Source organism: Gymnodraco acuticeps, unplaced genomic scaffold, assembly GCF_902827175.1.
Source record: "Gymnodraco acuticeps unplaced genomic scaffold, fGymAcu1.1, whole genome shotgun sequence".
NCBI lineage: Eukaryota > Metazoa > Chordata > Actinopteri > Perciformes > Bathydraconidae > Gymnodraco > Gymnodraco acuticeps.
The window spans coordinates 1,614,216-1,628,242 of record NW_022990235.1 but is presented as its reverse complement, the minus strand read 5'-3'; the positions used below and the strand labels follow the sequence as shown (position 1 = coordinate 1,628,242).

Below are 14,027 nucleotides of genomic sequence, written 5' to 3'. Positions count from 1 at the left end.
AATTAGATGTGCTGACAGGCCCTAAAGCGCTGTGTCATTAATCACAGGAGTGGCGTGCACAAAGAGAAAATCACACCATGATTTATTGCTCCTCCGCCTCATTCTCTTCCCCTCTCTATCTCACTCTCTTCACATCTTTTTGTGCTTTGGTGATCTAGGGGGGGGGGGGGGGGGGGGGGGGGCATTCTAGCACTCCTCTTCGAAACTCAATCAATCAGCGACCACGGGCTCCGGGTGTGACCTATCCTGGGGAGGAACTGGTGGCATGGGGAGACCAAACAGCACTTGCAGATCTTTTCTGGAGGAAACTACGTTACCTGGCCGGCAGGAAGTTCCTCCAATATCATTTATATTCTTCAGTATGAATGGCACACGTGGTAGAAATGGTGTCCTCTTGTGTGGAAGTGCGATATGACTCATGTTTTGGTGTGCTGAGTTCCAACAACCCCTCCAGTTGAGCTTAGCAGAGGACACAGTGAGGGTCCGTGGAGAGGGAGAACACTCTGGAAGGAGGACTGGGGGAGGACAGCTGAAGTCACTGTCACATGCACGTCGGCCTGCCCCTGCTCTGTCACACCAACTCACCATAAAGCAGTGTCACCTCACTAACACACACAGACATCCCAGGGGCCTGTGACCGGAGGGGGGGCATCAACACCGAGGAGGCCGGGCAGGAGTGGGTTGGGGTTGCAGGACAGGGTGGCAGGGGTGGGGAGTAGGGATGTCACAATACCAGAAATGTAATAGTTGATACAAATGCCAGTGAAATTCCACTATTCTCAATAGCACAGTGCAAATCAAAACAGTATATTTCATGTACTTTATCATACACTTTTTTATTACCGCCTTCTTACAGCTTTTTGATAAAATGTTCATAATTCCCTCTATGATGTCTATATGAATTTACTGTGAAAACATATCCGTCAACCAACTGGATGTATTCAAGTTTCTCACTACAAAAAATTAAATGTACAAGACTACATTTGAACACATCATGATAACCTAACTTACCTTTTCCCAATAGCATTCTGCTGAGTATAACTTCTGTGCACTCTATTGCAACAAATCCTTGGTTCACTGGCTGCTAACAGTTAATATTAACTAGCTTTGTTCTTGCCAATTTCAACATGGTTTGTTATTCACAAAGTAGCATTATACAAAGTAGGGTACATCCCCTGGAGGTATCTTTAGTAATTTACCGTGTCACAAACACAGTTTCTAATGTTTCTTGGACATCAGGATGCCATTACGCTTGAGCCCTTACAGTACTTATGGTATTGTAGAAAAACAATACCCTTGTGTTTTTAAAACTTTGGCATCGACTTGGAAACAAAGTATCGGTTCTCGTGACATTCCTAGCGGGAAGTGGGTAATATTTTGGGTTTAGGCAGGAGGACGAGGGTTGGGGGAGCAATCCGTACTGTACTCACATAGTCTGAACCCGCTTTGGAATCGTAGTATGAAATGGCACTCTCCTGTGCAGAAAAGAAAAGTGAAAAGACAGGTGATGAGAGAAGATATAGCAGTGTGTATATCAACCCCGACTCATCGCGGTGGTAAGCTAGAGAGTCATGTTTATATTCAATCACACTGTTCAGCATGAGAATATAATCAGCATCACAGAACACAGGAAGAGTAGTGTGATGTGGAATGAGAGTCATGAGAAGGTGAGCAGATAGCTGTATGTATCTGGGCAATGCTTTTGTTAATGGACCAGCAAACATTTTTGACTTGCCAAAGCAGGGAAAGCACAGGTGGAGGTACCTTTGTTGATGGCGGCTGCGTTCCATTTAAGTGAGCCAGTTTCAGGGCTGAGGTATTGTGCTGCTCGTTCAAAGACCTTGCCTGCTGATCACTTAATGAATTGGGGCCATCGTTAATGTTTACCTGTGCTTTTCTTGCTTTTACAATACAAAATGTACACTATCAAAAGGATCTTTTAGATGCAATGTATGTGGCACATGTTCAAACTTAGTGAAAATCACTGTAGGAACATTTTCATGTGTTGTGGAAAACTTAAGCTGTGGTATGATGAGCTCAGTTTGCAGTGAGAGAAGAATAAACGCAAAACGTTGCCCTCTCTGGGAGTCTTATCGAGCTCAGCGGGCTGTGCTTTCACTCCAGGAATACAGCTCTCACAAAAGGAAAGAAACAGAAAAAAAGAAAAATAATGTAAATGTATGCAATTTTCCTCTGTTTTTTGCTTTAATAACCAACTGAATATAACCAGTCACAGGCTTAAGCCCCAGATTCAGCCTCTAACCACCAAGCTCCCGGCCTTTACCCCCAGCAAAGACCCCCAACACAGGAGTGTTGGGAGGGCAGGGGTTGTTTGGAGCGAGCAGCATCCGTGGGGCCGGCCTCATTATCACGAGGAGGCTGGCTGAGGACACGCTCTCAAGGGCAGCACAGTGGAGGAGCTGTGGTCAGGGTCTGGTGAGGGAGGACGGCTCACAGAGAAAGAGGGATCTACAGTACAGGTAGAGAGAGTCTTAAACACAACTTACTCACCTACTGGTATTACACAAAGGGACATACATAAGCACACAAGGACTTTTCTTTCACAGTCAGCCTCCATCTTTCCCCCAGCTGCCTCCCTGCAGTGAGAGCTACGAGCGGGGCCTTGGCCGGCCTCCAGTGCTAATCACAGTCAGCCACTCAGCTCAGCTCAGTCCCTAACAACTCACCAAAGACACAGTATGATAAAAACTCTCACTGACACCAAACATGGGGGCAGACCAGCCTGGACGCAGCTTGTGTCTTTGGGTAATGAGCGTGGACAAGATAGAGGAGGAGCTGAATCTGTCCCCTGACACATCTCCTCTACTTACCAGCTCTCCCCAGTTCCGTCACAGATCTGGAGTGAGGACGTAAGCAGAGGAGCTGAGCGGAGGGATCTACATTGGATTAAGGTGGAGGGGGAGCATGGAGGCTGAAGTCGGGGGGATATGGAGGGATGAATTGAGTGGAGAGAAATGGGTGGTGGTGGGTGCAGTGGGAAAGAGATGCCAAGGCTAAAAATAGCCTGTGCCTCTGCAGAGAGAGAAGAGGGAGAGCGAGCGAGACAGTGGCAGAGCAACAGTGTTGTTGTGTCTGCCAGCAGGATTGATCTGGAGCCCAGTCCTGCTCAGACTGGTCCCTCGCATCTGAAGAGTTTACTCTCACTACTGCGGCATTACAACTCATTATTCAGGGCTGCTTCCTGTAAATAAAAGCTTGGTTCCTCGCACCCGAGGGACACCTTCCAGCAGCTTTACCCACAAGAACTAATACACACAAAAAACACACACATTACCGAAGAGAAAGAGTTTGGTGAGAGAACCAACAATGTAGCTCCCTTGCTAACACTTAATCGTTGTTTTTGTTATTTTGTATCTATCGCTTATTACTGCTTTGTGTTGCAATCGATAGAGACATGTACACAGTGAATACAGATTGCACAAGGGGGCACTGGATGTTGAGCATGACGATTATGTGACTCAGACGCTTGTTGTCCCTCAAGTATAGTGTATGTAAAGGTCTTTAATGACATCCACTTAAACACAGATAGTGGCAGAACTTCAGTGTTAGTATTATTAGATCTCAGTGCTGCGTTTGACACTGTTGACCACAGCATATTACTAGACCGACTGGAAAACTGGGTGGGACTTTCGGAAACAGTTCTAAATTGGTTTGAATCCTACTTAAAGGACAGAAACAACTTTGTTTCTATAGGTAAATACACATCTGAGTTGACAAATATGACATGTGGGGTTCCTCAAGGCTCCATCTTGGGGCCTCTTCTCTTTAACATCTACATGCTACCACTGGCTCAGATAATGAAAAACAACAAAATAAGTTACCATAGCTATGCAGATGACACACACATTTACATAACAATTTCACCAGGAGACTATGCTCCAATTCAAACACTGAGTAAGTGCATTGAACAAATCAATGACTGGATGTGTCAGAACTTTCTCCAATTAAACAAAGATAAAACTGAGGTAATGGTTTTTGGAGCCAAGTCAGAACGTATAAAAGTTAGCGCTGAGCTTCAGTCTGCAATGTTCAAAACAACAGATAAAGCCAGAAATCTAGGTGTAGTCATGGACTCTGAGCTGAGTTTCAACAGTCACATTAAAACAGTTACTAAATCAGCCTACTATCACCTAAAGAATATATCTAGGATTAAAAGACTAATGTCACAGCAGGATTTGGAAAAACTTGTCCATGCTTTTATCTTCAGTAGACTCGACTACTGCAATGGTGTCTTCACAGGTCTCACAAAAAAATCTATTAGGAAGCTGCAGCTGATTCAGAACGCCACTGCTCGAGTCCTCACTAACACTAAGAAAGTGGATCACATCACTCCTGTTCTGAAGTCTTTACACTGGCTTCCTGTGTGTCAAATAATAGATTTCAAAATACTGCTGCTGGTTTATAAAGCACTGAATGGTTTAGGCCCAAAATACATTTCTGACCTCCTGCTAAATTATGAACCATCCAGATCTCTCAGGTCTTCAGGGACTGGTCAGCTTTCTGTCCCCAGAGTCAGAACTAAACATGGTAAAGCAGCGTTCAGTTATTATGCTCCAAATATCTGGAAAAAACTCCCAGAAACCTGCAGGTCCGCTGCAACTCTGACTACTTTTAAATCCAGGCTGAAGACTTTTCTTTTTGTCGCTGCTTTTAATTGAACTATTCATATCTTAGACTGCACTGTAACTTTTATCCATGTACTTTTTCTTTTAATGTTTAATTGAACTATTCATATCTTAGACTGCACTGAAACTTTTATCCATGTATTTTTTCTTTTAATGTTTATTTTATTAGCTTTTCTTTTTAATGACTGATTTTAAATGCCTTTTTCTTAATGTCTTTCATTTTTTGTAAAGCACTTTGAATTGCCTTGTGTTGAAAAGTGCTATATAAATAAACTTGCCTTGCCTTGCCTATGTTGGTTTTTCCTTTTATTTAACAAGCGTCTTTCATTTGTTTCATGGCTGTTTGCACAGCTGTGTTTACTTTATTACACTGTTAGCTTGTACATCCCTCACTCGTGCTAAACCTGCACCATGTACAATCAAAATGCACCATTCAGTAAATCCTTAGTATCAGAAGCATTAGTGAATACATTGGTATCACAAACATCTTTATTTACATTACTCCTTTTAATAATAAGTTCCCTTATTGAACATTTATAATAACAATATAAACACGTATTAAATGGTTTATAACATATCCTAGTAGTAAGCAGAATAAGAAGCTGAAGAAGAATCAGGTGTTGGGATTCATGGATTTTGTAAAGTCAAGATTTCATCAGATATTCAGAGCAGACAGGATATGATGGGCAAGAAAATTGAATTTACTGGAAAAAAATAGCAATTCATCACAGTACCACTGCGTACAACAACCACTGCTGCCTTTATACAGGCATGCACTGAATAAGTAGCTGCATGTGGACGAATCCTAGGCCGCTGTGACCCTCCCTGCTGCCCCCGGGGAGCGGGGCCATCTGCTGCAGCTGGTCACGGCTCTCTATGGGCCAGGGTCCAGGTTAAACACACATCTGATACCATACCGAGCAAGGAGCTATCCTAACCTCATCTCTCCAAATGGCACCCTGCTTGTAAACATACACATACAGTACTGTAAATAATAAATAATCCCATGCTTAGACACTCACAAGTAGGGACAGCAACTAATGTGATCATTGATTAATTGTAAAAGTCTTTTTAATGCAAAAATGGCTGTATAACGCCTCTCATTGTGGTGGAAATTCTTGAAATAAACTAGTCAAAGAGTTGTCGTTCTGAGTCTTTTTTATTTTTTGCAAAAGAGGCACACAGCCTGAAGAGCAATGTCTCCACAGCCTAGTGCAACTACTCAAACTGAAGAGAGCTTTTATACAGTTACAATGTAGTCATGAGATAACTGACCCATGACCCTATCAGAGTACAATAAACCCATGACCAGATCACTGATCACCCACTGTGTGGTCACATGGCACCTTGTGACTGAGATCTACTGTCTCTTGACATGTAAGGCTTACAGAATATTATTATGTTATGTTAAATATAACATCATAGCATTCAATTCTCTGATAATCATAATTTAGAGAGATTTCCTGCTTTTCTGTTATATCGTATGAATATATTTGGATTCAAAACCGCCCAAAACAAAACGTCAACTAGCCAAATGAGTTAACGATAATAAATAAATAATCTTTACAATAGTGAAAATAATCATGTCTGTAAAAGGCCAGTTTACAGCTTACAAAAATCAGTCACACGAAGACACTAATGGCGCATTTCCACTGCAGGGCCTCACACGGCTTAGTACGGCATAGTTAGGCCTTGGTAGGCCAGGCTCACTTTATGCTGCGTTTCCATTACAGTTTAGGAACTGGGGTAGTAACTATAGTAACGCAGTGTAGGCGGAGCCGTGACGTCATCTTCAACGCGAAACACAAAACCAACATCAGCCGTTAGCTGTTAGCACTCAGAGCTCACAGCTCCTCATATCTGTTCAGAAACTAGACAAAAGTTAAACAAATACAAACCACAGACTGTGGTGTCATGGTGAATACAGTCGCTGGTTTATTTATGTCTGTATAGGCCGTTGTGAGTGTGGACGGTCGGAGCATATACAACGTTAGCCGATCTCCATTCAGAAAACACACATTTTAAAAAGGGTTTTTCGCCTGCCGTCTGTCTGCAGACTTGTCAAAGCATTAATTCATGGTTTTTACTAACCGGTATCAGTATGTAGTTACTTCGGCATCATTTTGAAACGTGTATTACAATTAAATCACGGTAAAATATGATAATTTTGTTGTAGTAGATTCTCTCACTAGTTTAGCATACTCAGCCCGGTTGTTGGCCCGGAAAGAACCTCGATTTTGGAGAGCCAGAAAACTGTGAAAAAGTACCCACTAGTCGGAACTACGCCTAGTGGAAACGCAACCAAAAACGGGCCAGGCACGGCACGCTTAAACCGCGCTGTAGTGGAAATGCGCCATAACAAAGTCTGAGAAATTCCCCATGACACAAAGTGCTATCAGTAAATTAAATCTATCATGCTGAGTGGACCAACAAATTCCAAACGGGAGACAAATACTGAGGTCAGGCGATGATCTCCAGCCCCTCCCTTACATCAATCTTCCTCCGCTCATCTCCTTCCCTCTCCTCACCCTTATCTCGATCGGCTTCCTCTCTCCTCTTCCTCCTCCAACCTGCCCCTTCTTATCTTCATCTTTCCCAATCTCTCTATCCTCAATACCAGCCTTCTCTCGTCAATTTCAGATTCCAACAAAAGCAGCGGCGCGTAGGTTAGATGCCTACTGTTGCTATAGAAACCGCCCCTCTGCTCTGGATTACAATGTGACTTTGTCTCCTCGCCAGGGCTACAATGTCTGCTCCTTTCTATGTCTGACCAGAAGATGCCTGCCTATCTTTTGTCAGTCTGTCAGAATACGTGATTGTTCTCCTGCCAGCGTGTTTCCTTGTCATCGCTACATGCTGTTATTTTAATGGCACCCATTGCTTGTAGTAACACATTTAACTTCACAAAACCCTGTCAAGTGAAGGTTGGAGCCTTTAAAGCCCCAAAATGTCCTATGTGAAGAGGACCTTGACAGGTGATTCACCCGGTAAAGCGTTGGGTAACAATAGGTGATTGAAAAATGGCTGGTGCATAAAGGCTGTCACATGTCGGGGTACCTGTAATGACGGAGTGTGGTCGCCGGGACTAAACCTTTTGAATTTTAATCTGAGAGCTCTCTCTATGGGCTGCTGGAGACAGACTGACATTTGAGCAAAAGACAAGCGCTCCATCATGGGTGGGGACAGATTACAGTCATATTCATATCTCCTCTGGACACCTGCTAATGATTTTATAATTACAGAACACACTCTGTGCCTCCGCCGTGCCCTGGGATGTGCACACAAGCATGCAGACACGCACACACAGCGTCTTTCACACACACACACACACACGCACACGCACACACGCACGCACACACACAAACACAGCACCTCTCTCCTGGCCTCGATTGTCTAGCAATAATTCGTAGCACCAGTTTCCCTAATGGAAGCTGACATTATATCAAACACAATAAAGGATTTCATTTACTGCTCTTCATTAACTCACGCACATCAGCCCATAAGGTACACATCAATACACAAACAGTCAAACACACACACTCAGCTCACTTGAGTGAGAATATGCAACCAGAATAAAAGAGAGAAAACCAAACGAGGTGATTTTGGTTGCAGAGAAGAACTGCTTACATGAAGTTTGAAAACCACTATGAAGATATAACTCCTATTATCTCACCCACTCCAATCTTTCCCCTGTCTTTACCCATCTCCCCCTCTGTCTTTTTATTTCCGCAGCATCCCTATATCCCATCTCTTCATGTCAAACGGTATGAAACTCAAGACATTGGAAGTAGATAAACCTCGGACCGTATTAGCTGGTGAGACCTCTCCAGTGAGAGGGGGGGAAGGCAATCCCCCCCGGCTAAGCACATACTCGTACACTTTGACTCCAGCGAATACACGACACACGAGTCCACCTACAATTTATCTATGCTAAGTAAGAAATGATTGACATCCAATTTAACCAGGATACATGAAATGTAAAGGAAATACATACACAAGGGTGTTCGTACTAAAGGGGGAGCCATCAAAATGAAATCCCAATACGCCATCAGAAACAAATTAGTTCAGCTCATTTCCTTTCGTTTCTTTGACCCACAGGTTTGCTGTTCAAACGTGAGGTTGTGAAATATGATTTTCAAACAGAGGGTAATCAATCATAGACATGCATACATGTGTCAAAGATCTGAAAGCCCCTTACCAAGTTTGATCTTGAATCAGGGTCTGTGAACAAAATATGAATTCCTGTTCTTTGGTGGAGGCTTTTTGAGTCACATGATGTCAAAGCCTATCCTTTACTGGGTGCAGTTAATTGGTTATTCAAATACATTTATATAAAGGATTGAAAAGATTGGAAAAAATGATCTGTTGACAAATAATATTTTATGAAATCTCTAACTTTATTGCAAAAAAAGTTTCAAGCTAAATATAGAGAAACAAATCTCCAAATTATATTTCACTATGTCACTTGTAAATTTGAGTTACTATGTGCTAGTTACTAGGGATGGGAACGATTAATCGAATATTCGAAATTATTCAGGTATTCGAATATGAGTTATGAATATTTTTTATTTTATTTTTTGGGAGGGGCGCCTAAGTTGATTACATATGATCAAATGGAATAATTCAATGTATACAAAAGTGCCATAGCTAAGTGTGTTAGGTCTAAAGGTGTGTTTTGCTCCGCTCACCGGTCCCTCACAGCGGGCAGAGCTGCAGGTGCTGATCTCTCTCTCGCGTCCGGTTATATTTTGCTCGCGTTTATGTCCAAATCCATCAGATCTAGCTAGTTCTAGCTAATGATATGGCTGCTGCCCCTCCATACAGGCAGATCACGCAGACTCAAACCTCATCTTATGCCCAAATTCCAGCTGAGAGGGTCTTCTCTACAGCTGGCCTGATTGTGAATCGTCTCCACACCCGCCTCTTCCCTGAGCATGTAGACATGCTCATATTCTTAAACAAGAATGAGTATTGAATAGCTGCATTCTGTACATAGACCCTGTTATACAGTAGGTTGTTGATCTCTGTTATAATAGGGTTACGTTAACCTAACCCGTTATGTTGTTCGTGTATGATCCCTCTTTAATTTAAAAACCAAGTTATGTTTTAAGCATGAAAGCTGTAGGCCTATAGCTGTCAACTGTTCAATACATTTGACAAATTAGACTTGGTTTTTATACTTATTTGAACATGTATTTATTTATTTTTCAAAATAAAATAAAAATTTCGTCATCTTTTTTCTCACATTTTTTTTTTTTTTTATATAGGATATGTACATTTCGGTTAAATCGGTTAACCGTTTTTTTGGGGGTCGAATATTCGAATATTTGCTTTCAAATTCCCATCCCTACTTGTTCTATCAATCATCACAACTTATTTATGTGCCATGATATTGCCATATATGATATAATGATGTGATAAATCATCACATTGAATGATCGCTGGCTGGTTTGAGGTGTCTGGTCTGAAGAACTGCCTGTTTGTCTCAGTCTCAACCTGAAGGTTACCAAAATGCCTCTTTATAATGTCAAGTCAATACAGAGTCAACCAGCAAACTGGAAATTAAACTGTTGGCCTGGAAGACAGAGAGAGGGGGAGAGCTATTGAGCTAGAGTGAAACTCAGATAAAGGAGTGCATGATGGAGGCCTTGGACGCGGCTGCCTCCCTCTCTCTCTCTCTCTCTCTCTCTCTCTCTCTCCTTCTTCCTCTTTTATTGGCATGCTCTGCATCTCCAGGCTTTTAAGCGATTAGGGAGCTGCTGAGACCATGGCGTCCAAGCATAGCTCCATGCAGATGTTTGCCAATAAACAAATGTGCCCCCAGATTAAAGCTCCAATACACAGTGCAAATTCAGCAAAGTGAATAACATACTCCATGCACATCTCATCAATGTCTTGCTCCTGTTCGGGGAGTGCCATGCCTCCTCTAACCGCGCGCTCTCTTCAAACACTCTCACAAAGATGGGCGGCAACCCAACAGATAGTGAGGGAGAAGAGACAGAGCGAGAACAATTGTGTAAGAGAGAAGTCGTGATTATTGTGAAATTAAGAACACATAATTACAAAAATATTAAGGTTTCTAATACCATGGTTACATTTCATGCCCCCAATTTCACCCATGAATCTGCAATTTCTGCTCCAAAGATCTCTCTTTGTAAACATTGTGCAGGTCAAATAATCCTATTCTTTCTCCTCTCTTTCTCATTCCCTCTTTTTTGTTTCTCTCATTCCCCCCATCCCTGCTGTGCTGTCTCTTTCTTTCAGAGCCTGACACTTCCCCTTGGTAAACGCAGTTAAATCAGTCTGTGAATATTCCAATCCTGCGATAACGAGAGAAGGCTTTGTCCTGCTGCACTCTGGGTAATGCTACTCTCCATTGTTGGCTGACAGGGCTCCATTGAGGAGCAGGTTTTAATGCTGATAGCATCACCACACTGCATGGACACAGTGCCAGATAAAAAGCCTATCCAACATGACACACGCATGCCAACACCTCCCAAACAAGCCCCCAATCTGATCCTCAGAGGGGAAGCAGGTGCTTTAACACCCAATAAAGACAAGTAAGATAAACAGGACATGGCAATATAAACGCTATCATTGGATTCCAGAGGGATTTGATAAAGCAAATACAATTATCCAGGTGAAGCATTTTAACAGCATCTGTAGCCGGGGTGACCAATCAAACATACTGGTTCTCAGTCAGGATGTCCCCTGTCCAATCACACTGCAGCTTGGTATGACACTAGAGCTCCATTTATCTGTGTGAAATGGTTCCAGGTTCCATTTCTCCAAGAGGTCTGAATACAGATTTCCATTTCACTGATGCTTTCCAGCCATTTCCCCCTTCCAACCCATACTGTAGAGTCCTGCAAAGTCACCTACCCCCTCTACAGGCTGACTGAGAGTGGCCAACAATCAACAATCAGCGGCGACCAAAGGAAACCTATTATTATCGACCCTGTAATCATTTCCATCAGATGCCTTGCTGTCTCTCACAATGATTCCAACATTCAAATGACAAAGGGAAGCCTGCCTTAAGATATCTGCAGACAGACACCAAGGACAGCACGGATAGAATACACAAATATCATAACCAGAGCCGGCATCTGCCCTCTGCTACAGCAAAACCAGCCTGTCACCGCCATACAGGCTGATAGCACTCACAAAATGACACCCTACCTGCTCAGACGCACCCTTTTCCTACAACTTGGTACACTGGAACAAGTCTTGGACATACGATATATAGGGTATATTTTCTACAGACATCTTTTTTAATTGGGACTAGATTCATGGGTCAAACTTTTGTATTTTACATCTCACTCATATCTACTGTCAACTCTAATAAAAGGCATGGCTAAAACAAATGTTTGATGTAGAATTTGTATTCAAGTATGACTTAATTGATTAACCTTTAAGCTCTAAGTGTGATTTAGTGTCAATGTCTATATTAAAAAAGAGAAACTATAAACAAATAAAGAAATACCTTTTTTGTTCTTCTCTCTTAGCAGAAGGGTCCTACAAAATAACATTTCATGGATGTTGGCCATGTGTTGAAAAGGGAAAATCGAGGCTTGCTGGATTTCTCTGACTATTGATTCCCATCTCCTGTGAGGCACGGAGATCAATCGCTGGGATTTAGAATTAGGTACTCTCTCAACCCTTACTAGCACGCTGCGTGACAGCCGGCCAAACTGCTACTGACTGAGACCCCTGAACTTCTCTCCTTCTCTGCGTTATTCTATCTTCACGTTTCTCATTACTTGTTCTTACACTTCAAGGCTTCTTCCATTCGGAGAGAATATAAACTTCGCCAAAGTCCTCCAACTTGAGTGTAGAACAGCATGAGATTTCAAGAGGTCTCTCTTGAAGCAGCAGAGGAACATTAGGGGTGAGCGAGCGAGAAAGAAAAAAAAGGCCACAAAGTGGTGGTGGAAAAAAAATAAAAGAGCTGGAGAAGGGAAGGGCAAAAGATTGAGAAAAGGACATTTCTACCTTGGAGAGCACCACTTAAGCAAACTACAGTGGGCTGCAATCAAGAAGCTGAAATTACAAAACTGTTGGGTCACCACAGCAACCGAAAGCCTGATCAAAGCTGTGAGCCGAGCAGCAACCTGATGGAAAGAGAGGGGAGGCACAAGGAGAGGAGAGAGATCAGGAAGAAGGAGAAGCTTCAGTCAAAATGGGAGTTTAAAGTGAAGTCTGTATCGACATAATTATAATTGATAAATTGATCAAATGTGGTCTGATCTACAAGGACACACTTCCAAGTTTTTCTCTTGTTTTGTGTTAGCACTAGGGATGCACGATAATTATCGGCCCGATATTAGGAATTATGACGTCATCCCGATAAACCCGATACCAGTATTAATAGCCCCGATAATATACAATATATTTTTTGGGTAAAAAAAAAGAAAAAAATACTGCGGTGTGGGTGGATTGGGATGAGGGGCGCTTGTTTTTTTCACTCGGCTCCTCCCGTTTTGCCAGTACTGTGGTATTAGTGGTTTAGGAAGAGGGGAGTTTTTCACAAATCCAGCGCTCCCTAACTCATGCCTGGCTGTGACGTAAATGGTGTGCGGCCGTGAAGCCAGGACAGTAAACAAACATGTCGTCGGTGGTATGGGCGTTGGAGCTATGTGCAACTCAAGGCATATGCTCGAACCGGAGCTGCCTGGACGCTGCAATCATGTTGCGCACTATCCGTGCTGAGTGTGCTGACTTTTTGTACAATGTCCCACTGTCTGGCTTCCTGCATAAAGTCAAGTGCTCGGCGCAGTTGTGGCGAAATGTCGCTTCTCTGTTTTCATTTAAACAGCTCCGTATATCCGTTAGCGCAGCTAGCTAGCACCAGATGCTAACAACAACAATGCACGTAAGGTCTCTCTCTCGCTCGCTCGGGCCACACATACACACACCCTCCCGGTCCTCCAGATGGCCAGTCGGTGCCTGCCGGTGAGCGTGGAAGTGTGGTCTGCCACAAGCGGGCGGCAGGAGCGGGGCTGTCAGCATCAGCTTGTAGATGGTATTTTAAACTCGATGCGCTCTGAAACTACGGGGCGGCCGAGGAAAAAAAAATACACATGCGTTAATCGCATTAAAATAATTAGTGGCGTAAAAAAAAATGTGTTATCGGTATCGGTCTTGAGAAGCAGGAAGTTATCGGTATTGGTTTCAAAAAACCAATATCGTGCATCCCTAGTTAGCACCCATGGCAGATGCATCTCAGTATTGAGTATAAGTAAAGCTTGGTGCAGTTTCTAGTGAGGCAGCCACGCCATCAGATACATTTGATAGGGAGAAGACACGGCTCTATTGTAAACTGTGCAGGAATTTCTATGCACATAGCAGCCCCCCCTCATTTCTCCCCATCCAGTGGCGAGC

General features: G+C 43.0%; 1 protein-coding gene across 7 annotated transcripts in view; it reads right to left on the bottom strand.

Moving 5' to 3' along the window:
- cacna2d2a (calcium channel, voltage-dependent, alpha 2/delta subunit 2a) overlaps positions 1–14,027 on the bottom strand; it is a 134,894-nt gene that overhangs the window by 51,097 nt on the left and 69,770 nt on the right. For 4 of the 7 annotated variants that reach the window (XM_034219021.1, XM_034219023.1, XM_034219022.1 and 1 more), the window contains exon 5: positions 1,431–1,475. The exons of 2 other annotated variants lie outside the window; for them this stretch is intronic. In XM_034219021.1, coding sequence (XP_034074912.1) covers positions 1,431–1,475 — 45 coding nt within the window. One more of the 7 variants, XM_034219027.1, reaches the window with a different exon arrangement.